Raw genomic sequence first — 24,495 nt, 5'->3', positions numbered from 1 at the left:
AGAAGCTGTCAAACTGCCTCGCGATGTTTTCCTGCGAGGCTTGGCAGTTTGTTCACGAAAGAACACGCCTGAACCCTGCACTAACACTGGCATAAACACCGAACCAACAGCGGCGTGAAGCGAATGCTAACGCCTTATTCTTGCTGGTTTTAAACAGCCATGTGAACCCGCCCCCACTATTTCGGCGCTATTTTGTATTTAAAAGCTTCAACGCCATACATCTCTCAACATCTCCCATACATCAACGAAGGATCTCTCAAAGTATGAATGTGATTTTTTAAATACATGACCCCGCCATTCAAACGTGCTAACTCTTGCGTAAACTTCTTAAATGCTCGTAGCCATTTCTTACGGTCGTGTTTTGACCGAACCTGTCGTACGTGACCAGCCTACCGAAGCGCTTCCTTGATGCACGCCTTCAGGTACGGCAGATGATTGTGATTTTCGGACGTTGCGTTGTCGGAGTCCTTGCAGGAGGACGACAGAACCTCTTGCCGCGCTTTTTCTTGGGCATCGGGGTTGATGGCCAGCCGGTACAAAGTGTACGTTGCTGCTCCCGCCGTCTGCAATGACAAAAAGGAAGACTTTTACACATGAATGATGCCGAAGAAAAAAAAACTGTGTTGTATGTGCGGAAGCAAGGCTATTAAAATATGGGGTCTATGTTCGAACTGAACCCTCTGGCGAAGTGGGGATTGGATTTACGTTATCATAATTCCTATCCTACGTTCCGCCACCTCGCGTGTCCCTGCAGCTGCCAGGGCGTACATCTTTTGGCACCGGACCGGTACGGACTGACCGCTTTAGCATCTATGTAGATTTATCTCGAATAAAGGTCCTGACGTGGTGCCAGCGTTCCGGGTGTTACAACCGTAGGCGGTATTCCGTCTCCAGATGTGTACAAGCCAGACACTTCCGGTGCAAAGCAGAACGTAATTAAACTTGTTGACTTGGCATTAACCCTCCCGTAAACTGTACTTAAGCATAGCAAACCGCCATCATTTACGAAATGAACGCGCAAAATACACGGGTCTGAAAAAAAATTTAGAGAAGCTCGAACTCAAGCGCAAGACATGGAGAGGCTGTTGTAAGTAAGCATTGCCGGACACATAGTTAAGTTACAGCATTATTGGCACAGTTGTGGTGCTAGTAATCGTCGTAATATTCACGGAAGAGATTGTCGTCTTCATCGCGGCGAGGGGCGGATGCGCAGTCATCCTCAGCATTGCATAATGAACCCAGCTTAACTGGCGAAGCTTGCGCTAAGTTGCGCAAGGCTTGAACCATAACGAAACTGCAGAATTCGTTTATGCGTGAGCTCTGAAGGACACATCACCACGCATTTGTACAAGTTTGAAATTGTTTATTTACATGTTCCGTTGTTCCCTTGCACCGTGCTAGTAGTAGTCATCGTCATATGCGTCGATATCGCCGTGTTCCTGATGCCAAGCAGGACATGCGCGGTTGCGCTTGACGACAGCGCTGGAGCTTCTTTTATTTTATTTTTTCAAAACTAAAGCCACTGAGCGAGCCGGTGACTCGGTGGTCCCCGCGAGGCACGCGCTCGCGGGCGCTCGGCATTTTCTTGGTATTTCTTCCTGCAACGATCTTACGGCTTGTACGACAGCTCCGCTATTAGAAAACCCGCATTTCTCCGGCTAGAACTCAGTCAGTGCGCACAGAGACCGCGATTGTACCCTTAAGATTCATAGGCCGAACAGCGGCATTTTTAGCCGCTCTTAAAAAATCGTAGTGTTCCAAGCAAACCAGAAGACAACGCTTTGTGCCTATGGAAGTTCCGTTCTTGTACCTATGTGGGTTGAGAATGTCGCCACCCACGGTTCCCTATCTGCATAAACAGTGGGTCCGCCAAACGCGCGGTGGATGTTCAAAAGAACTGCTGTTTTAAGCACGAAAGCTTCACCTGGGCTATGAGGCGCCATAGTAGAGGGTCCAAATTAATTTTGAACACCTGGGGATAATAAGGCGTGTCTAAGTCTTGACATGCGTGCATTTTTGTTTTTCAGCTCGGATTGAACCCGACTAAATGGAAGTTCTCAGTAGCACAGCTGGAGCGCCTCATCCGATAAACCTCCGCGGATGGTGATGCTCGCAAATTTAATATTTTGGTTTGCTGTCAGTAAGTGACTAGTAATGGTTGCTGACCTGCCAATGCATAATCAGTTTTCCGTGCTTTGCCAACAAAATTACTTGGCCGACAAAATTCCCTCGATCATTCACGCCGGCATAGGTGCTTTGAAGGCGAAAACCTGGCGATACTGACTGACAGTTTATTTACTGACGCATCGTATTCACTTCCCCTTATTCGCTTTGCTTTCTTATCTTTTGGCGCGAATTACTTACACCGGCTTCTTTCCTGCTGCAGGTATGCGCCTCTTTCTTCGCATTCGTTCCTTCTCCTTAAGGCAAGAATTATGCCAGCAAGAAGACTGGCACAGGCCACTGCTTCCCCACAATAGAGGTTTTCCGTGGCTAATGTGGACCTGTTCTACTCACGGGCCATCCCGGTCAGGTGTAACGTAACACACACTACACTTCAACTTTTACGTTTGAGATTCGCAGTTTGGTGAATTTTGTGAAATGGGCACGTTAGCCTCTCGAAGCTCCCGAGTGAGATCCAATCCCCAAAATGGGCATATGAACGATGAAAGGAGCGACAAGAACGACAACTTTTGTTCTACCGCTCGCAACGTGGTGGGATAAAAAATCGTTGATATAAAGCTTTCTTCTTCTGTTCATATTCAACCTTCCGTTCAGGAGGGGTGCCCACTATTTACATTATTATTTAGCTGGCCGCGAGCGCCACCACTGGAGAGGCTGGTGCTGCGATCGTTTTGACGTCACTTGTAGGATCGCCCGTTCCTCCCTGGCTGCCTAGTTGGCTTCCCGCAATTGAGGTTTCGTTCAATACGCGCTCTCAAATGTATTTTCGTGGTAATTCTTGGCGTTTTAGGAGCGTCATTTGACTACCTGGGGAATATGTGACTGTATCGACCTTGGTAGGCTGCCCGAAAACAACTTTAGCATTGTGGCGTTGGTGGTGTATGCTTGACGTATGCAACCCAAACTGGAGTAAGCAAAATTTGAGGCTCGTTTCTCTTTTTATTAACATCGTCGCCTACGACGACCGTCGAGCTGCATTTTCAGGTGTCGCTCGTCGTTCACAAGAAATGGATGAAGCAGGAAATCATGAAGCGTTTTCTGCACGCGGAAACGATCCGCAAACACCGTCCCGCCGGCTGTCTCTGCTCACGCAGCCGTCAAAGCGGCTCGAACCGACGTAGCCGGGGTAGAAACAGCTTGTCGCCGCCCCCCTATCACACTGATTGCGAAAACGTAGTTCCACATGCGACAAAGCAGATGTTACTTAGGTGAAAATTGTGCCGGGGATTGTCATTCGCAGTGATTTGAAAGCGGAAATAAAAACCCCCGCATTTCCCCGAGGGGGAGAATGTGAAAGTCTCGGCCCGCTTCGGCTTGCACGGTTGTCGGCCCGCTTGCGGCGCTTGCGCTCGGCACCCGCAGCCCACCGCCTCGCCGCCTTCTCTTCCATCTCTTCCATCGGGTTTGTAGTATCACGTGTACACCACGCAGTTATCAAGCCGCTATAACGCCGCTGAGTCGCCAACGCACGCCGCTGACGACGTAGTTTGAATGCGTTAAAGATATAAGGAGCGTTCCTAACTCTGAAATCAGCGTGGCTTCCGTGGCTTAGGTTGATGGAAAACTCAACTTTCTTGCTAATAACCAAAAAACATCCACCAGACAAGCCTGCAGAGGGACTAACACATACGCTGTAATGTTCTAAAAAGGGTTCTAATGCAGCCGCCGTGTCCTCATCACTGCAGAGCTTTGTCTCCTGGATGGCAGCAATGTCCACGCCCATCCGTTTAAGGAGGCGTAAAAGCTGGTATTGCCTTCTCCTGTTTCTTAGACCTCTCACGTTAAGTGTGGCAGCGTGAAATGCTGTGACACTTGCCATTTGGTTGGAGCTTCTCAAGCGACCTTTTCACCTCCAGATGTGCCACCCTTGCGGGTGGTCTTGGATGACAGTGATTTTCCTGACTTTTTGGAGCCAGCCCGCGTCACAAGACCACTAGTCACCACAGCCATGTCGGAGGAATCTTGAGCATTGGACGCTTGCTTTTTGCCAGCGCTCGATGACTTGTCCTCGCCGTTGGCAGGAGCTGGCCTCTTCACCGATCCGCTGTTACCACCCGGATCATCCTCTGGTAGAGCCACAGCATCCGCCCAGGATGCGGACGGCAAGGTAACGGAACTGTCATCTCCACCTTCTCCGCACGAGGCATCACTGCTGTCATCATCGCTGGCAGGTAAAGGTACCGCAGCATGAACCTCCCCTGAAGCGTCATTCGAAGCTGTCGAATGCGTGTCCATTTCCTCTTCCGGTTCTGCTTACTAGACTGGGAATCATCCTGCCGCTCGCGATCAGGTGGCACAGGGTAGGGCTCCAGTTCCCTGCGATCCACCGCCGAAGAATCTTGAGGCCCAGCCTCCAGATTTTCCGATAGCACCGACTGGCCAACTTCACCTGATGCGTCAACGACCTCCGTCACATCCATGACATGAGCGGAGACGTCATCTTCAGTAGTTAATTCCTGGCCATGACGAAGCTTGTCTGCGTATGTCATGACGCACCTTTCTGCGGTATGACCATATCGGCGACACTCGTTGCACCGGGGTGTTCGGCACTGCCGTCGCACGTGCCCAATCCTGCTGCACCGCAAACAAAGAGGTGGCCTTCCAGGAATTAGTACAAGACACTGGCTCCCATAAATGTCCATCATATGCGGCACATCCGAGACCGATACTCCATCCTTTAGTGTAAGGGACACCTCGCGAGGTCCAGTCTCCATATGGTCCATTCCCGGACACCGCCACATTTCTCTGGTAATGGATTGGGTGGTTCCAAATGGTTCGAACGCTTCTGTTACTCTACGGTTTTCCATGTGACGCGGCACCCAAAGTAGCTTCATCTTAACATTCTTTGTATCCGGGTCAAACACCATACACTGCAATCCTTTGACGATGAACTTCTCCAGCTGGACTAGCTTCTGCTTGACGGCGCTCGAGACGCAAGTAACCATCCACACGTGGCTCATTTGGTATTGCCCTATGCACAAGACGTCGCGGAGGTTGATCACGCGAGCCAGAGCATCCCTAAAATCGGGAGCACGGTATGGCCGGCCTTTCAAGTCCGCATGCAGGAAGACAGTGTTCAAGACAACATTACCGGTTGGCAGACGGGGAAGGATGATCTTGTACGTATCCATGTTAGTTCCGGACGAAGTAGTACCTCGGCCAGTGGCCGATGCGCTGTTTCCAGCTGAGAGCATAGAGAAACACAGCCGCTCGGAACGGCGTCTTCTTCTTCCGTGCCGGCATGCGGTGTTTTTCTGGGATGTGTTGCAACGAACTCTTAAAAAGGACATGGACATTACCCCTTATACAATTCGGTTCTTGCCTTTTAGAGATGTTACTGGAGTGCCCTATGATATGTTTGTTGTGATCGGATTGTATAGCTTGTGGAAGTGCCGCATGACGGACAGGCACGCGGAACCCCCTCGCCCAACGAAGTCCATTTTTCGGGAGCAAACTGCGTTGGTGCGGAGCATTTATGCGGCGCAAAGTGACCCACCAGAATGGCTGCATCTGTTGGACGCGTGCATCTGCTTGCCAGAGTTTTAACGGACGGCTTATTTTAGCTGCAGTGATGTGCATCTTCTTGGATGACTCCTAACTTTCGTAGGCTGTATTAAGGGAAGTTTTCCATGCAGTAAAGAAAAAAAAAAGTGGCTTCCGTGGTTTAGTCGGTAGAGCATCGCGCTGCGGGCGCAACGTCCTCGGATCGAAACCGGGCGCCGGATGCTGTTGTTTTTTTATGTAGTGTAGTGGCCTGGCTGGCGCGTCGAGAGAGGGTGTTGCGAGCTGGAGAGTAGGCGAGGGGGGAGAGCAGGCGTTACGCGAGCGCCCTCACGCGTCGGAAATCCGGCGCCGTTGCTAGGCACGCTAGCTAGCTCCGTTGCTAGGCTGCGGACGGACGGACGGCGGTGGACGCGTGATTCAGGGTCGCTTAAAGGGACACTGAAGTGATATGTAAACATTGCGGGATTACTAGCGCAAATTGTAGTCCGGAGTCCCCAGGCCATGTTTCGACCACTCTAGACGCGTTTACGCGATTTTATTTAGTAGAAAAACTAATTCGAAAATGCTGTCCTCCTCTCTTTACGCTCGCCCATTTTCTGTGGCGTTTTCGTGTGACGTCAGGAGGGGATGAGCTGGCAATTGGCTGCGGCGCTACTGCACCGACTGCACGGCTCCCCGGCTCCCCGGCCAACAGAGTCAGTCGGCCCAGCGTTTCGTCCGCCGGCCGCCGGCGGGTCGTCGCAGTCCAGGAGGTTAAAAAAAAAATTGCTTGGTCGCAATTCGTTCGCTTAGTTGAAACGAAGCCAGGACACGTTTGTGAATGGAAGAATGTGCCTTTCTTTACTTGGTTTGTTTGTACACTGTATCTAGCTCCAAGTCAAGGTCGCTTCACACAAGCGCTGCACAAGCGCACATGCGACGCTTCGCTGACTGGTACGCCAGTAGGAAAATATAAGGCCTCTTGAAGGCGGGAGAAGAGTCAGCGAAGTCAATATAGGTACTAAGGAAATAAAATCAACTGATATTTTTACCGTACAGCGTAAAACTAGGGCGCGGGAAGCACTTTTTTGCGCTGGGCGAAAAAGCACAGCGGTCAGCAGCACGACTACGCATCTGCGAACGCTTTTCCGTCTACGAAATGCAATTGTTAGACGTGAGCTACTGTGGAAACTCGGGCGACGCTTACTGCACGAGCGCAGTACAACAAATAGTCACCTAAGCTGCTTGAAATGCCAAAACTAAATAAAAGTGTACACCGGTTGTATAATATATACCCTATATTAGCCAGGCCTTCGCACCCCGCTCCGTGGCTCAGTTGTCTGAGGCGGTAGGTATGTCACCGCAAGTGTTTTGCAAGTCACGAGTTCAAATCCCCGCGGGTACGTGCTTTTATTTTTTTTTTTTTTGTAAGTTAACTTTTATGTTTCCCGCCGATGTTTTCTATATTGAGTTCACTTTTTTTTGGGCCGCAACGTTCATGGCTACACGAACTAGTTCACAAAACGCGCGCAGGCTGGCACTGGCGCGCTAGCGAGTTCTCGTTGGCGTGCTGTTGCCATAAGTACCGACTGCTTGCAGGCAGTGGGCACATGCCAGAATGAACAGACCCTTGGCCTGGTGCGAACACGCTTTTTACGATACAGGCATGAGGGAGGCAAGCTCCAAATATGGGGGAAAAGCGCACGACATTTGGGCGTCTGCGGGTACGCGGAGGGCGTTCATGCACTGCGTAGGTCTCGGCTAGTGAATGCTACGAATACAAGCCGTCCTGGGAGGCTTATTTTGTGCATTTTACAGCCGACAACATGGCAGAAGCGCGGTACGATGATTACTGAGATATTGAGAATGCCCATCCAACAACGCCATTGATTGTGTTTTACAGAACCGAAACCGAAACCGAAACTTGTTTGATTGCTAACCTTGGGCATCGTCCAATCACGGTGCTGCCTCCTCCTAACGTCACAGCTTTAGTTGGTGCCGCCGCCGCAAACCGCGCATGGTAGTTTTTCTTCTTTCGCGCTTTGTAAAATAATTACCGATTTGTCAACCGGATAAACGATGAAAAGTGTGCTAATTTGAGCCAGTCTACGCAGTGCAAGCAAAAACGGGAGCTTGGCAAATTCACTTCAGTGTCCCTTTAAGAAGTGCATTCGCACTTAAAATACCGGTCGCGGAGGCTGGTCAGCGACTCAGTGGGGTTGCTCCAGCATCTGCTCGTTCGTGAGCGGTGTGCTGAGCGGCTGAAGGGTGGCGCTACCTGCGCGCAAGGAGCAGGTAGCGCCAGGTGGAGTCGTCGGGTGAAGCGCAAACTGTTTGTACTCTCCCAGTGCATAGAAATTGCACGGAAAGAATCCCGGGGCTTGGTAACATGGTTTCTGGGCGTTACTAAGGCATGTGATAACGTTCCACATGAACCTAACCTGCAACACATGAGCGAGCGGGCTATGCAATCAAAATGGTTTGACCTCCTGTGGCGCTTATAGAGGTCGGAGAGGTCCACACGGAGAGGTCAACTGCCTTCGGAGAGGTTCACACGAAGCCAGTGGCAATACACCGAGGACTCAAACTGGAGTGCCCGGTCTCCCCGCTGATATACATGCTGTACGTAGCGAGGCTAGAGAAAGCCCTTACTGCGGCGGGCTCGATTTCACGCGGCCCTATTCCGGAGATGGAATCTCGCAAATGTGGACGCTTCCGGTGCCAGTCTTCTCCGACGACCTTGCCTTGCTCGCTGGAAGTGTGGCCGAGCTACAGGAACTTTTCATCGCCTCGGATTAGCAACAATCACCATTGAGCCTGACCTTCAACACACGCAAGTCAACAGTCCTGTGCTTCTCTCACCCAAAAGACAAATCTCGCGCTGTGCTGCCGCCTTGCGGTGAAGAAATTCCATGGATGCACAGCTACTGCCACCTTAGCGTTACTTTCAGCACCACTGGTGATAAGTGTGCTACACACGACGCGCTGCTGCGAGACACGCCAGCCATATCTTCCGCAGACGGTACTTATGGGGGTGTAAGCGATACCTGTTGGCCTGCGATCTAGTCGGTGCACGTTCCATGTCTCACTTTTGCGAGCGCCGTGGTGTGTGTCGGCGCCAACACGGGGGTGGCTTGAGCGTGGTCAGCGAGAGGTGGGCCGCCTTGTCTTGGGCTGCCATGGCCGAGCGGCTGTGCAGGCCATGCAGGCTGACCTGGGATGGTCAACGTGCGAGGCTTGTGAGAGCACCAGCGACATTGCGTTCGAGGAGCGACTCCAAATTACGAACGACGTACGCTTGGCGCGGCGACTGTTCTGCTGCATGGGACCCAAGGGTGTGCGCACACAGCGCGCCAACCGCATCTACCACCTCCGTCGATAATTTGGCTTCCCTACCAGCCCGATCGAGGTGGGCTAGCCGCATAAGATCACCGAGAAGGTGCGCGCCAGCGTGAAAGGGGAGGAGAACACTCACTTGCGGACCGCGATGCACCAAAAGGCCACTTTGGAACTATACTGCTGCCGCAGGCAAGAAATGGGCCGTATGTGTGTCTACGACAACAGCAGCGGCAGCGCTCTCCTCTTCGAGGCCCGTGCGGGGGCACTGCCCATGATGCTGTACTGCCGGCGCTACGACAAAGCGCGGGAAGTACAAGCCGCAAAGTGCAGGGCATGCGGTGAACATGAAGAAAGCATCAAGCACCTGGTGCTGCACTGCCACAAGCTGTTCCCACCCGCCAGAGTCAACGCCACTGTACGACACTGCGGTAGGTTTCGAGGGTGACATTGACAACGCCACAGGTGTACGCACGACGAAAGAGTGACTGCAACTCTGGCAACGATAGGTTTGGCACGGTGCGGCTGCGGCGAAGCTGCAGTGAACCCATGAGTGAACGGCAGTAAGTGATGACAGTGTAGTGGACGTACTTACACATGCTGTGTACCATACACACAAGACCGCAGGACAAGTGCTACCTTCAGTCTTCTCGTTGGTGACGCCTTCTTACTTTTGTTTGTCATATTTTGTTAATTCTTTTACCCTGCTTGGACACTTCAGTGTCCACCCGATAGAAATGGTTCCTGACCACAATGATCATCATCATCATCAAGCGAGAAAGCCGTGGTAGGTATCTTGATCACCGATCGCTACACTGGCAGCATCGGCAATCACCGCGGACACAAAGTTCCCCATGTGAGAAAGGGGTTGATAGCGCCGTGAAAAGTTGTTTTAGGGGGCGCCATTCGGAATTGCAACAATAGCGGCGATAAAACAAGTGCGGTGACGCTAAGTTTAAGTTTCCACGTCACTGTTACTCAACCCGGCAGCGATCTGTTGGGGAGACCCTCTTCTAAAAGTCGTGGAGCGCGAGCGTGTTGCCTTCGGGTTCCCTTGACTTGTATAGTTGCCCACACCGTCTGGTACAGGTCACGTCGCTCGTCTTTTATAATGAATTAACAGCGTATTTTTCTAGGCATCACTTCCATCGTCCTCTGTGGCGTTGGCTGGCTCTATGAGCTGTGGGTCACGATTGTGGCCACTACCTAGATGCGGTGGTGTCGCCAGGAATAAGCGAATTGTTGTTTGCTTGCCCGGATTGTTAGTCAGTAAACCTCTTTTTTGTATAGTTTGTATCAAAACAGCGAAGAGAGCACACGGTGACCACACAAAAAGGAACATTTCTAGAAGACGGCAACATAACCCGGCATGCTATAAGTGACGTCATTCGTAGGTGGAGCCACGGTATGTCATCGCGGAAGATACCCCGCACCAAAGTTATAGTGTATTTAAGAATACAAGTGTCAACTGTTTTCTCACTGGTGCAGTGGGAGATCAAGCTTCTAGCTCACGCGGACGACATTGCCTACTTTTGCAACAACAAAAAAAAGTGTTTTTAAAACGCTCAGGTTAACCACAAAGTTTTGTGAAGTGTCTGGCACTGACCTAAATCTCAAAAAGTCAAAAGGACATCGGCTAGGCATGTGGGTACTCGGCCCTGTTTTGTTTTTGTTTTTTGATGAATTACGTAGTGTTGTGTAGAACTCCAGGACTTGGAGCTAATTGTAGCCACATAACTAACAGTTGATGTTCTCACTGGAAGCCAGCGCTTTCGGGAATCAAGAGTGAGACGCAATCTTGAACGGGAAGAGAACTGTCTATATTTGACCGTGCTCAAGAGTTCAACTTTTTTTTTCCTTTTGTAAAGCTTGCCTACGTCGTGCAAGTCCAGACCGTTCATAGGGTACTCGCTATCTATGAATGGAGTTCACGCTTCGAGTCGATGTGCAGGAATAATCGGTTCCTTCACTTAGAATCTGGAGGTATTGGACTTGTCCTAATTTTTGTATAGCAACTGGTTTCCCACTTTCTTCTCTTTTAGAAATATGGACCCCCGTTCGTACGAGTACTGTTTCAACTTCGGTATTGTGCGCATTTGTCGTGTTCACTTACTCTTATGAGAAAAATGGCGGTTGAGGTTTTTTGGAGGCATTTAAAGAAAGCAATGAAGTCGTCCAGCATTTTGAAAGTATGATAATCACTGGAGTACTTTTCGACCTCTCCAGGAAGCAGATAAACCATGTATTACAGGAGAACCTGTTCCCTAGGTGTATCTATGCCATATGTCAGCCATGCCATATGTCATTCATACTTCAATGTTAGTTATGAGACTATTTTATCACGTGACAGACGTATGTGCATTCAGCCGGCTGCGAAGACATTCTTCTTTAAATTGCATACACCAACCTTTCCTGTTTGAACATGGCTACATCCTAATGTATTTGTCGTACCATGGCCTGTGAACTGCCGTTGTGTAATAGTTTGAAACTATTGACCATTGCTTTGTGCTGCATAGAGGCGCAATTTTGTTCCGGGACGGTCTACAACGCACACTGGAGAAAGACATAGACATCACCCCCAATTTTGTTTACTTTCTTCCTGTGGAGTTCTAGTGCCGTTCCATACGACCTCTTCCTCCCTGTGGGGCTGTTTTGGATGTGCCTTGTGATGGCTCGTGATGCAGACCCTCCTCGTTCAAAGACGTCGCTTGTTCAGGAACAATGTGGGCGGTTACGAAGCGTGTATGCTAACCAAAGTGCGGCTCTACAGTGGCTCTACCTTCTTGATGCGTATGTGTGACCTCCGGACTTCTTCTTTGAATCTTGGACGTGTTCCCCTTCTCATACAGTGGATGAATGTTGACTGGTTTTGGTGCATACGTTGCATAGGGGGCATAAAAATCGTATGATTATCATGTAATAAAAAAACAGTTTTGGGATAGCACAGTCGGTAAAGTTCGAGTTGTTCCTGTGAAGACCCGTACTGAAGTCCCACCGTATCCTGGATGTGTTTTTTTTTTGTTGTTGTTGTTTATTTACTCTGTAGAGCGGTGGCCATTTCCTTCCCCGAACAACAACAACAACGGCGCTATTTCGGCAGGAATCGGGACACTTAAGGCTTTTGCCTTCAAACTTCCTCGGGGAATTTCATTCTGCCGACGTGTATTGAAAGTGCAATTGCTGTGGCTTCCCCTGCAGTACAGGTGCCGTCATAAGTAACTGGATCACGGGAGCAGTGGCCGAACCGCATAGGAGCGCCGTGTAGCTGCACCGGCGGCAAACGAAAGGACGAGAACACGTATGCTCGCCTGGTGATGGTGATAGCCCACCTATACCTGGCTTCGGGAATTCTTCGCAGCATACTGGTCTCGGTGATGGCGGCGATAGCATACACACCCAAAAATATTTCAAGAAAAAAAACTGTCCCTGCAGATCCCTGTGAGAGCGCCACTTCTCCGGCAGCTCGCGTGCGCTGGAAATGTGCCAGAGACGTTGTCAGATGTGCCTCTGCTATCAGCGCCATCGCCGAGACCAGTATGCTGCGAAGAATCCTCGACGCCAGTTTAAAAGAAGTGGTTTGATATGTGTAGGTGGGCTATCGCCGTCGTCAGGCACGCATGCGTGTTCTCGTCCTTTCGTTTACCGCCGGTGCAGCTACACGGCGCTCCTACGTGGTTCGGCCACAGCACCCGTGCTCCAATTACTTATGACGGCGCCTGTACGTATCAAAGACGTCTTTACTGAAAAATTTACGACTGTTTTTTCCACTTCGTTTCGGCATCCCTTCGCCCATAGCTTTCCCACACAGGATTTCTGCGTGACTGGCGCACCTGTTCTCAGTTCACGTGCTTCACTTCCCCTCTCATACGAGATGACGTCAACACCGTACGTGCTAGGCTAACCCTTTGGTCTGCCGCTGGGAGTGTGCTGACGTAGCGCGGTGGTAGCACTTCTGGCTCCTACTCTGGGCACCCGGTATCGGTGTCCATATGAACTCAAATGTCCTACTTTATTCACCCTTTCTTTATTTAGAACACCCCTTTAGCCACTTTCTTTAGAACATCAACCCCGATTATTCGCACAATGGGGCTTTCCCATTAAAACAACTGAAATTTTCGTGAATGAAAACGGCACAGCGTTGGAAGAATATTGTAATCTCATTCTTCTTAAACAACCTTAAGCACACTTATCTTAGTTTAATCTACCTTGATTTTATCGTAATTTTATTCCAGCACTAATACCTTACCTTAACCAACGTTATTTCTTTTAACTCCTCCGAATTAACCTCAATGTGTGATATTTCTCAATTCACTTTCATCTATCTCAATCTTGCCTAAAACATCCTAGCCCATCTTAATTTACCCTAATGTATCCTAATTCTCCTTAATATACTTAATTTTCCTCAATACGTCCTAATCCAACTAATATTATTCAATATCCATTCACCCTTATCTACTTAATTCACGTTAAGGTAACTCAGCCTACATTCGTCTGCCTTAAGCTGCCATAAGTAATATCAATACTCCTTAACATACGTTAATCAAAATTGATCCATCTCAATCTATTATGATCTACTTAATCTTCCTAATGTACCTTAAGCCATCTATCCATCTTAAACTAGCATTTCACCTTAATCCACCTTAAGCCGAACTCAGCCTAATCTATCTTATATCTTATTCCACCTTGAATACCCGACAATGCACGTCCCGTAGCCGATCGACCCATCGTAAAGCTTTGAGCCTTACTGCCGTGCTTGCCTCGTCATACAGGGTGCTAGGGATTTTGAGCCACGAACATAAAAAAATGGTCGTGGCTTTGCTCAGCTAACCTTGGATATGCAAAGCAAAAGCGTGGCTTAGTCGTTTTGAGTCTTGGTTTCGCTTGATAACCTTTGATGTAGCTGTATTGCCGGCCACGACTCAAAACCGATTGGTCCCGTGCAACACTTATGGAAGGAGGCTAGGCCTCGCTTTCATTCTCGGCGAACGCGGCGTTCCTTTTAGATGCGAAGCATCTCATGCTCGGGGCTGTGTCCCTCCCTCCCTCGTTGTCGTTGTCCGCCGTCCGCACTCTACTGCGCATGCGCGTCTCTTCAGCCCCGTCAGAGTTTGGCCTGACGTCAGCGCAGTCCACTATAAAAAGAAATAGTTAGGCGGCGCCCGGTTTCGATCCCACGACTCTCTGGCCGCAACGGGAGGTACGTGGCTCTCTTCCCACTGCGCTACAAACCGTGACGGGAGCATGTGCTACGAACGCGCCTTATGCCCTTCACTCATTCAAACTACGGCAAGAAGCTACTGATACAACGAAGGCACGCGAAGCTGAACGTCACCGGAAACGACGAACTGAAAACTAATGGGAACTTCAGTCGACCCCATGGCTGCTTCGCATACTACTCAGGGTTTCCCTACGGGAAGATGGTGTAATTTTTTCATAATGAACGCGGCGCAAGATGAGTCGCACAGTCCGATACGACCGAGCGGCGCATGCGTGGGAGGCTGCCGATCAGCTGAGCGGCCACTCCCGTCGCGGCCGCCGCAAGTACGTGAGCACAGCGACTGAAAACGGGGCCTTGTGCACAGCGCCGACAGCGGAACCGGCGAATCCCGCGATGCTCTCCGAGGGGTGTGTCACGGGGGGTGTGTCTCCGGTCAAAAGGTTAACTTGCTCATCCTCTGCGAAACCGCTGGACGAAGGTAGTAAAGCTTGGCTTTAAAGACTGTGGCAAGGCAACACATACAGCTCCGCTGAACCACCAAGTTCCACTAAGCGAACACCTTCCAAGCGAGCGGCACGTGTAGCGACGGTCTCGGTTGCCCGATACACCGTGTTCCTTCTGTCTGCCACGCCCCTGTCGGCTGGTATCCTGGCAGCCGTGTTAACCACGCTCTGCATGGTGCAAATTTCGCCTGCGGATTCGCCGTTGCGGTGTCGCTCGGGTGGCAAAACGATCTATTTGGTCCTATTTTCACTGCTGCGACAAATTTCCAAATGCCAAGGCGAGGCTTACAGGAGCCGTTCGACTGTTCCACATATGTTGCAATTTTCTATCGCATCGAGAATACATCGTTTTGCCGCGCGAGTGTCGCCGCAGCTACGAATTCGCTGGCGAAATTTGCACCACATAGGCCGGGCATTAAGGTATACCTTCGAAGCGAGCACCGCATTGACGGGTGGTTTGGTAGCACGACGCTTGTAAGGTGTCTTGAGCTGGTGACGCTCCTGCTTCGCGGCCGACTGGACCTCCGACACGTAAGTCGCATTGACGGATGCATCGACAAAACATGCAGGTTTTTCTTCTCCACCCCTCTGCGTGGCTCCCGTCGGCGAGCACGCGCAAACCTCGTCTCTGGCAACACACCCGAGAATCGCCACTTTGAGTGCCGCCTTCAGATCCCTGAATAGTTTCAGCCTTAAAAATAGGACTGGTGTCTCTAGGCATGCGCCGCCGTTTTCATTCCTACTGCGTCATGCAGAATACTCGAATCTTCTCCTTTGCGGAAACACGGGCAACCAACGTTTAAGAAGAACAGTAGTAATGCGCCAAGTTTACAAATATTGTACTTGCATCATTATGTATGCAACCTCCGCCGTGACGATCAGGCACTTCGCTCAGGCAATAGAAGTTCGTTCACTGTGTCTAAAAGTTGGTTCTACCTAAGCAAAATACTGCGTTTATCTCGCCGGTTGAAAATATGCACTGACAACCGGGACAAGTGGACATCCCCTCCCGACTTTTCAGTCTGCCTTTACACCGGGAAGCGTTGCGGTAACCGGCCCGAACATAGAATTACGCGGTGAAGCGCTCATAACGAAACACTGTGTTTAATAATTTTTCTGCTGCTTGATAATTCGCAGCTTGCGATTTCGGTTAAAAGGTACGTCCACTTGACACGCAAGCTTTCGCTCACCGTGTCACTGCCACCGACCACGAAGTCGTGAAGGAAGGTGAACACCTCCTTGAAGTCGACCTTGTCCACGTTGTGAAGGTGGCTCAGGATGGTGCAGTGCTGGCCTTGTTTGTCCCGCGTGGCCTCGGCCGCTTCTTTCATTATGTGAAACAACTTCCTGCGGGGACGCGCGAAGAAACGTGCAAATTCACCAGAGCAGCGAGGACGATTAAAAAGCCGGCTGGGCTGACATTTAAGCTTAATCTTGCTGCTTCTCTAAAGGGCTATGAAGACAATATGCGACCTGGCTAAGTTTAAAAGAATTAGGGATTGGTAACTCACTCAGCTCCGTTCGAACCACGAAAGTCTTCTTTTTTAACCTTACAAAAAATGAAGGGAGCTGACACTAACGCGTAAGACTTGAAGGTAGTGAAGCTGTACGCAACCCTTCCGACCATAACGATAGTTTAAGCCCACGATTGCAGCTGATTTGCTTCTTCTCCGCTGCCGCAACGACCTTTACTCCATGTTTATTGCTATAACGGCGAAGAAGGCGCAAATCGAAGAAGCCGAAAAAACGAACGAAACGTGAATACTTGAAGTACGTGCCCGCATTTACCACGTATACCCTATGACGTGTTCTGTGTCGAACAGGTGGCGTTATTCCTCTCCTCGCTGTCACATCCGAATGAGTAAGACGTTTGAACCTCCGCTACAAACTCTGCACCACTGAATAGAACTGTTTATTCTAACTTTTCTGGACAAGATGTGTTCTTACGTGTTCGTAAAATGCCGCTCCCTCACCCAACAAAAACGTCCTTCTTCAAACTGCACAGCGAAACTTCATTTGCCTGTTATGACGTGGCTACACAATCGGAACATTTTTGTGTCTTCTGTGAAGTGTCGCCTTTGCGATGTACCGGAAACTACTGAGCTCTGCTTCCTAAATTGTAAGGATGCGATACTATTTCGGGATGTCCTCCAAAGAACTCTTAATAAGAACTTTGGATTGACTCTACGTGGTATGCGCGATCTCATATCACCCACAGACGGTGATGTGCCATATGATTGTTTTTTGTAATCGCGCTGCATAGTTTATTGAAAACTCGAATGCTGGATACGCACGCTGAGCCTATGGTTTCTTCCAGATCACACTTCTGCCAAATGATCATTAATCTTAGAGACATCTATGCCCAAAATGGTTATCGCCCTGACTGGTACCTCCTCCTTATTAGTTGTTCACTGTTTCCCCCGTTTCAAACCAAGTGCACGTAATTGTTCATTGTGTTTAGTTATGTTTTTTATCTTGCAATCAATTCATCTATATGTGAACATATTTGTAAATATTTGTTGAAAAAATGGTTTCCTACATTGATATGTAGTGCAACGAATACATTGTGGGGAAAAAAAACAAGGTCATAGCCAAGTGGGTAAGACGACTGGCTGTATCTCTGTTGATGTACCATATACAGGTTCGAATCCTGCCGGTGCCGGTGATTTATTTTCTTTATACCACTTTACTCAGTATTGTGAGAAGTCGGAATCAACGAATTGCTGAACAGCTTCGCTATTGAAAACGCCATAAATATTGAGAAACTTTTAAACAACCCGCTTTATCGATGGTATGTATGCAGGAGGGACGTGATGGGGGTCAGGATTTAAACATTATTATAAGTGTGCCAACTGTACATTAGCACTCAAGTTATACGACCAAACGTACCTAGAGGGCCCTCTGCAATGACCTAATCCTGTTTTTCGGGTGGAATTTCTCGGTGGCCACCAATCACACAAGCAATATTCTGAGTCGTGACTGCTTGATATTGTAAGGGTGGAAATAAAAGTTGAGGGAAAATATTATTTATTTATAGGGAAAACCCTTGTCCGCAATTAGCTGCTCCACTACACCCAGCATTGAACCACTTCGTCTACACACCCAGCTCCCCATTTGATCACTTGAACTCCCGTTCTTAATTCATAGCTCGCAGCCAGGGCTTCCGGGGTGACAATGGCACTACTGCCATGGTAATATGTCTCTTTATTATTTTGGCTATTTCTTTGAAGACTGAGGAAAAGTTGGTATCACTGTTACCGTGACAAGCAGCCATTTTTAATAACCCAAACTTGTTTATTGTATTTACGGCCTCGTTAATGATTTCCACGTATAATCAAGAGCGTAAAATGCAACTAAATGAATCATGATGACCATTTGTAACGTGAAACATTACACTGCGGTGACACGAGCGGAAGATCACTTCTTTTGAAGAAGTGCCATGTCAAGAGCGGAAGCTTAAAGAAGTGATTAGGAATGTGGTGAGAGAGACCAGTTGCGGTGTAGCCTCGTATTGTCAAACATTTCAACATGAGTTCACGATGCTTTTAGAAGAAAAAGCCTTTGAACGAGAACTTCACATTTGAATTATAAGATCAGGGTGCGCCCGTTTCAAAAGGGACCAAGCATATCCTACTTTGGAATAAAGCTTGCAACTGTGTTGTCGAGTTGAAAGGTTTATTATATGCATCTCAGATGTACCTTGTTGCAGACAATTTGTGTGCGCGAGCAATAAACAATTATGTTTACAAAAACGTGGTACTTTCAATATTCGCTACATATGCTTCTCGCTGTTTTTAAAGCCAATCTTTCTTGGTCTCACTGATGACCAAGAAATTTCAACCATTCGAGCTTTGCTGCACCTTTAAAGGGGAGTGAATAGTTTTGTTAACGCAACAAATATCCCCTATTTCTCCATTACTGCTTATGTAAGATGTTAGAGGCGGATAAAAAGCTGTTACTAAAAAAGTGCTGTTTGGTTAGAGATACGGTAGAAAATTCCCAGCCCATTTTTTTTTCAGAAAATTATTCAACTCCGAAAGACAACGTACCCTGGCTTATAGTACCCCAAAATCAGCAGCAGCAGCCCCATCCGGGATTGCCTTGAGCTTCTCACCTTCAAAACACTTCCGAAGTCACTCGTTACTGCCTAACAACGGAGGGATCTTTTAAATGCTGTGACACGGTTAAAAGCTGAACACGACAAACTTTGTATTCCGCTGGAATGTATGCAAAAACATGAACCGCGGACGGGTGTGACCTTTTGCAGACCCAAGCGTAAATATTTCACACCATATGCCAATCTTAGCAGCATAATGTTGGGATTCGTCGATGTCATCCCGGTGCCGCGCAACAGTGTGGACCACCCTTTCTTCTTATAGGGACAAGTACTGCTCCATTCAGGGGCATTTGCATTATTTCTCCGCTTCCATAACTACGGATACGAGTGAGTGAGTGAGTGAGTGAGTGAGTGAGTGAGTGAGTGAGTGAGTGAGTGAGTGAGTGAGTGAGTGAGTGAGTGAGTGAGTGAGTGAGTGAGTGAGTGAGTGAGTGAGTGAGTGAGTGAGTGAGTGAGTGAGTGAGTGAGTGAGTGAGTGAGTGAGTGAGTGAGTGAGTGAGTGAGTGAGTGAGTGAGTGAGTGAGTGAGTGAGTGAGTGAGTGAGTGAGTGAGTGAGTGAGTGAGTGAGTGAGTGAGTGAGTGAGTGAGTGAGTTCCTTGTGGGGGAACCTAGTCTTGCGAAGCGTAGTGGCAATTGCTCCGCCCGAGTGGCACGTTATAAGCATATTCGCAACCAATCACCGAAAGTCACACAGGTGAATGTCCTCCAAAGGTTCAGGACAAGGCGTAAGATCTCCGTCCTACCGATCCAGTGTCCTTTTGGGAATAGTATGTCGTTGAAGGAGGAATGCGGGCCGCCCCTTTGAAGTTTTTTAAATAAAGCTGAGCGCTCCATCGCATACACAGGACAGTCCACGATTTAATATCTGATGGAGTCATTGGACACAGAGGCGATGTAGTTAGATTTAGTTTCTAAAGCTAAACCGGTGTTCGACACCTCCCACGTAAGTGTGCGAGAAAACGACGCCGCTGATAAGTTGGCCCGAGAAGCGCTTTCCTATGCTCGATGGTTGAGACTGTACCAGACAGAGACTGTACTAAAGGAACTAAAAGAGCAGAGGCGCCGCTACTGTTCCCAATCCAAGCAAACTATAGACACAATTCTTAATCCCGTGCCCTTACACTTCGTGCATGAAAACTCTTCACCCCTTTCCCCTTTTCAACGTCTCATTCATTAGTGGAAGTAATTATATTCCCCTCTCTCGACATGCATGCTCGAGTCAACACCAAATCAATAAAAAGCTTTATCCACGGAAAGATAAACTTCACGCCGGTAGTCAGATTGCACTTTTCTGCTGGTGTTTCACTAAGATAACAGCAGATACCAACCAAAAGCGAGGGAAATGCCTAGTAATATGTCGTTTTCAAAGGATTCAGCATTCAGGCCTTTTCTATTTCCAAGTGGTACGTGCTGTAAATGCAGCACTCAAATGCGTGTGGCGTTATATACTCAGCTAATAATATTACTGGCATTATGAGCCCAGTTGCGCTCATATTGTTACTTGCATTCGGCAGTCATAGTACCATGAAGCGAGCAGTTCCTTGGCGTTAATGCTATTACCACAAATGCTTTCTACGCAAAACAACCGAATCCAATCCTGCTTACGGCACGAGGTAGTCCGCGCTGCGCTGGAAACTCCTGATGGTGGGTGTTGGGAAGTATCGGTAGTAGGGAAACCTTGTCACCAACTTGTCCAAGTTCGTGAAGATACTGTAAATACCGTCCATGAACTGCGCAGCCTCCGAGTCTGGCCTCAGTGGTTCCTCCAGCAGACCCAGTCTTTCGTCCAGGGAAACGAGCATCACGGCTGGAGACAAAAGAACGAGCGCATCAGTTGACTGTCATTCCGACGCGAGACTCCGTTCTCCTATCGGTACAAGCCCACCACAGTTTGTATGCTCCATCCGCCATCTACTGGCTCCGTTCGAACACTCCTATTTATTGGGAAGGTGAGGTTTGTGCAGCTGCTAAAAGTGATTGATTGATTGATTGATTGATTGATTGATTGATTGATTGATTGATTGATTGATTGATTGATTGATTGATTGATTGATTGATTTTAACGCGCCGACGCAATGCAGGCGCTGAGGCGCGCCGTAGTGGAGGGCTCCGGATTACTTTTGACCTCCTGGGAATCTTTAAGGTGCGCTGAAATCTCGTGCACACGGGGATTTTTGCTTTTCTCCTCCATCAGAAAAGCGGCCGCCGCGGCCGGGAATCGAACCCGCGTCCAGCCTCTAAAAGTGCTCCGCTGTTCGGTCTCAGTGGCCTAAGGGTAGAATCGCGAATTTTGTCAATGTCTGTGTTAGAGCACCGGAAATGCTAAATATTTTCGTACACGTATTTTTTTGTACTCTCAAAGGTTCCCGAAGCTCAATTGTTCACATTCATTCTGTAAATATGGGTGGTGTGATATCATTTATGCTGGTTTAGGAGTAGACCACGGCATATCCGCTGTTTTAATACACGTTGTGCATCGCACCAGTAGTGCCGGGCTTGTACCAAATTCGGTACGGGATATCGCCATTCCGACGTAGTATCAATCACGGCTGCGGTGATACATTTAGCCAGTGTTGTACACATTCCTCTCAAATAGGAACGAAAGCTCGTTCCTCGCTACATCGCAATTGTGAAACTAGTTCCCGTTACAAGTTCCTATATTGAGAAAGGAACGCGTTGCTGTTACACTTCGAACATTGGAACGTGTCGTTACGTTAAGGTTACATATGATTTTTAAATTAAAATATAGTATCGGATAATCCTGAGGCGAAATAACGTGAGCAATCTAACAGCCACATCGAACTCCGTATATTATACTAACACGAACACCGCCGACGACAGATTATCTGGAGATGAAAAGAATCCAACGAAACGCTCCTAGACTATTTTTTTTTCTGGGAGCAGCGGACATATTCCAGACATGCCTAAGTGCAACTGTTGTGCTCGTCTATAACAAGTGCAACTGACATGACACTTTTCACTTGGGTCTTCAAATGAGCAGTCAGGATACCGGGTTTGTTCAAAAAGAAAATTACTCTCATGCAGGAACATAAAAGTCTTGCACAAAAAACTGTATCGAAAGCAACAATACATTCGCGTTTAATGAATGTTGATTCAATATTGTCACGAAGCCAAGGACGACGTAGTTGTTTTGAAAAAGAAAGAAGTTTATTGGAGCGAACTTGTGCTCCCCTAACAACTCAAAAGAATACAGAGGCGGCAAAGCAGCGGCCAACAAAGTGACGTGCGTCGGCGAGCGTAGCAGAATCGAATATCCCGGCGTCTGCTCTGCAGGTTTTTTGTCTTTTGCCGCGCGTGGTTCTCGAACCGTCGATTCGCATCGAGAACATTGTAGATCCACGAAGATTATTCCGGGCTGTTCACGCTAGATCGGAATGCTCTCCCTATCAGAACAGATAACACATACGTCACAGAAAGAAAAAAATGGAACACGCGCTTCCCTTGGCACAGAGATAACACAGACCGGCGCAGCCGGGCGGTAAAAGCAAAACACAAATAATCAAACCCCATGCATGGTTCGCTGCAATATTACAGTATTAGTGCCAAAAAAAATGTCCAGAACACATTTTCGCAACTTCGAAGATTCCTTTGTCTGAACTCAGCAAGAGTTGCATCTCGATGTTGGTATCGGACAGACAAACCTGTTTTTTTTCGCCAACACATCGTTGTCAATGTTGAAAAGCCGTTTCACCAAAGCTCTTGAGGGTACTTCCGTGGTGTAATTGAGGATAAGTTAAGTCCCTCAGGCTCAGGAGACCGCCTCCACTTGTGTTCATAGGCGTGGGCTAGCATGCAACCCGCCTCTCCACGGGAAGTGGTTGTTTTGTGTATATTATGTTTGCCGGCCATTAAAGCGCTCTGTTTTGCCGAGGGCATACCTTTGACCGCTGTGGTTTTCTCCTTAAATTTTCGCATGCGCGAGCATCGGTGCCTCAAAAGCAGTGCTTTAGAGTGTTACTCGGCCAAATTGAGAATTCGTGTTTGCCTTTTTGTCGCTGCCTTGTTTCCTGTAACTTTATGCTATTCACTTAGCCATGCAATAAACAGTTTTAAAATTTGCTGCCCGCCTTCTCGCCGTCGGAACGGAGGAACTCGCGCACGGCAGCAGACACCAGCTACGGTACCACGGCTCGGCTCGCCATCGCTGGCCGGCCTAAGCCCTGGTCGGAACGGCTGGTGGGCTGGTGAGGTGTCCTGCTGGATGCGAGCGGACTGCAGGATTGGACCAGCACCGATTGTCTTTCGACTCCTTCCCCAAAACGTTAGGCCAGACCATTGCCGCAGCACACCGCCTACAGACAGTCCTCACATCACACGCCGTCGGTCGTACCTCGTGTCGGCGTCTGAACGAAAAACAATTTGAGAGAATGTCTCGGATATGCTTAAGCGATACATGATTCGTCCCTCCGCGAGTGCCTGGTCATCTCCTGTTGTATTAGCTAGAAAGAAGGATGGGTCAGTTCGCTTTTGTGTGGATTATCGAGCCTTAACAAAATTACCAGAAAAGATGTCTACCCGATGCCCCGGATTGACGATGCTTTGGATTGTTAGCAAGGAGCGGAATCTTTTCAAAGCCCGGATTTACGTTCAGGGTATTGGCAGATACCCACGGACGAGGCCGATAAGGACAAAAGAGCATTCTGTACCCCCGACGGCTTATACGAGTTTAACGTCAAGCCGTTCGGGTTGTGTAACGCACCCGCAACCTTTGTGCGACTCATGGACACTGTTCTACGTGGCTTGAAGTGGAAAACCTGTTTGTGCTCTCTGGATGACATCGTTGTCTTCTCGTCTACTTTCTCTCAGCAGCAGCGGCTGGATGAAGAGATGACCTGTCTTGTTAACGCCGGCCTGCACCTCAACACAAAAAAAAATGTCATTTTGTCAGCACGACCATCAAGGTCCTTGGCCAAGAAGTGAACAGCAGAGGTGTCCGGTCCGACCCTGAGAAGATTAACGCAGTCATGAGCTTTCCACGCCCGCAGCAACACAAGACGTTCCGCAGTTTTCTTGGCCTCGCTTCCTACTTCCGACGTTTTGTGCGCAACTTCGCCACCCTCGCGTCTCCGCTAAAACCAGCTTCTTCATTCTGGCACGCCTTTCGTATGGTCTGGAGACTGCGAAAAACCATTTCAAGCCTTAAAAGATGCGCTTACGTCTGACCCTGTTTTGACCCATTTCGAAGACACCAGGCCAACCTCATTACATACGCTTGCAAGCGGGTACGGAATTTGTGCTGTTCTTCTCCAGCGCGATAACCTAGAGCGGGTTGTGGCCTATGCCAGTCGCAATCTCAGTTCCGCATAGAAGAGCTACACCATTGCTGAACAAAAATGCCTGGCTGTCGTCTGCTCGGTGAAAAAATTTCGTCCCTACTTATACGGCCGCCCCTTCACCGTAGTGACCGATCATCACGCCTTGTGCTGGTTATCGACGCGGAAGGAGCCTTCCGGACGGGTGTGGCGGTGGGTTTTGCGATTACAGCAGTACGACTACACTGTACAGTACAAATCCGGCAAAAAACACCTTGATGCGGATGCCTTGTCACGTTGTCCCCTCAGGTCGACTTCAAACACTACTGGCGGTGTTTCCTCCGCCGCACGAGCTACATCCTTGGCTCCCGTCGACCCTGC

General features: G+C 48.9%; 2 protein-coding genes across 2 annotated transcripts in view; both read right to left on the bottom strand.

Moving 5' to 3' along the window:
* Positions 1-24,495, bottom strand: part of LOC144138743 (putative cytochrome P450 49a1) — a 77,885-nt gene that overhangs the window by 17,949 nt on the left and 35,441 nt on the right. Inside the window, exons 4-6 of the mRNA XM_077671159.1 lie at positions 20,447-20,648; positions 15,915-16,071; positions 394-563 (exon numbers count right to left, since the gene is read on the bottom strand). Coding sequence (XP_077527285.1) covers positions 394-563; positions 15,915-16,071; positions 20,447-20,648 — 529 coding nt within the window. The remainder of the gene's footprint in view (positions 1-393; positions 564-15,914; positions 16,072-20,446; positions 20,649-24,495) is intronic.
* On the bottom strand, positions 4,018-5,378 carry LOC144138958 (uncharacterized). The gene is made up of 2 exons (XM_077671465.1): positions 4,442-5,378; positions 4,018-4,250 (listed from the first exon to the last, which is right to left on the bottom strand). The coding sequence occupies exons 1-2, from the start codon at positions 5,376-5,378 to the stop codon at positions 4,018-4,020; spliced, it is 1,170 nt and encodes a 389-aa protein (XP_077527591.1).

The sequence above is a fragment of the Haemaphysalis longicornis genome, unplaced genomic scaffold, assembly GCF_048455015.1.
Source record: "Haemaphysalis longicornis isolate Haplotype H1 unplaced genomic scaffold, Haemaphysalis longicornis Haplotype H1 scaffold_5, whole genome shotgun sequence".
Lineage (NCBI taxonomy): Eukaryota > Metazoa > Arthropoda > Arachnida > Ixodida > Ixodidae > Haemaphysalis > Haemaphysalis longicornis.
Note: the sequence above shows the minus strand (reverse complement) of the source record. Positions and strands in the feature narration are given on the sequence as shown.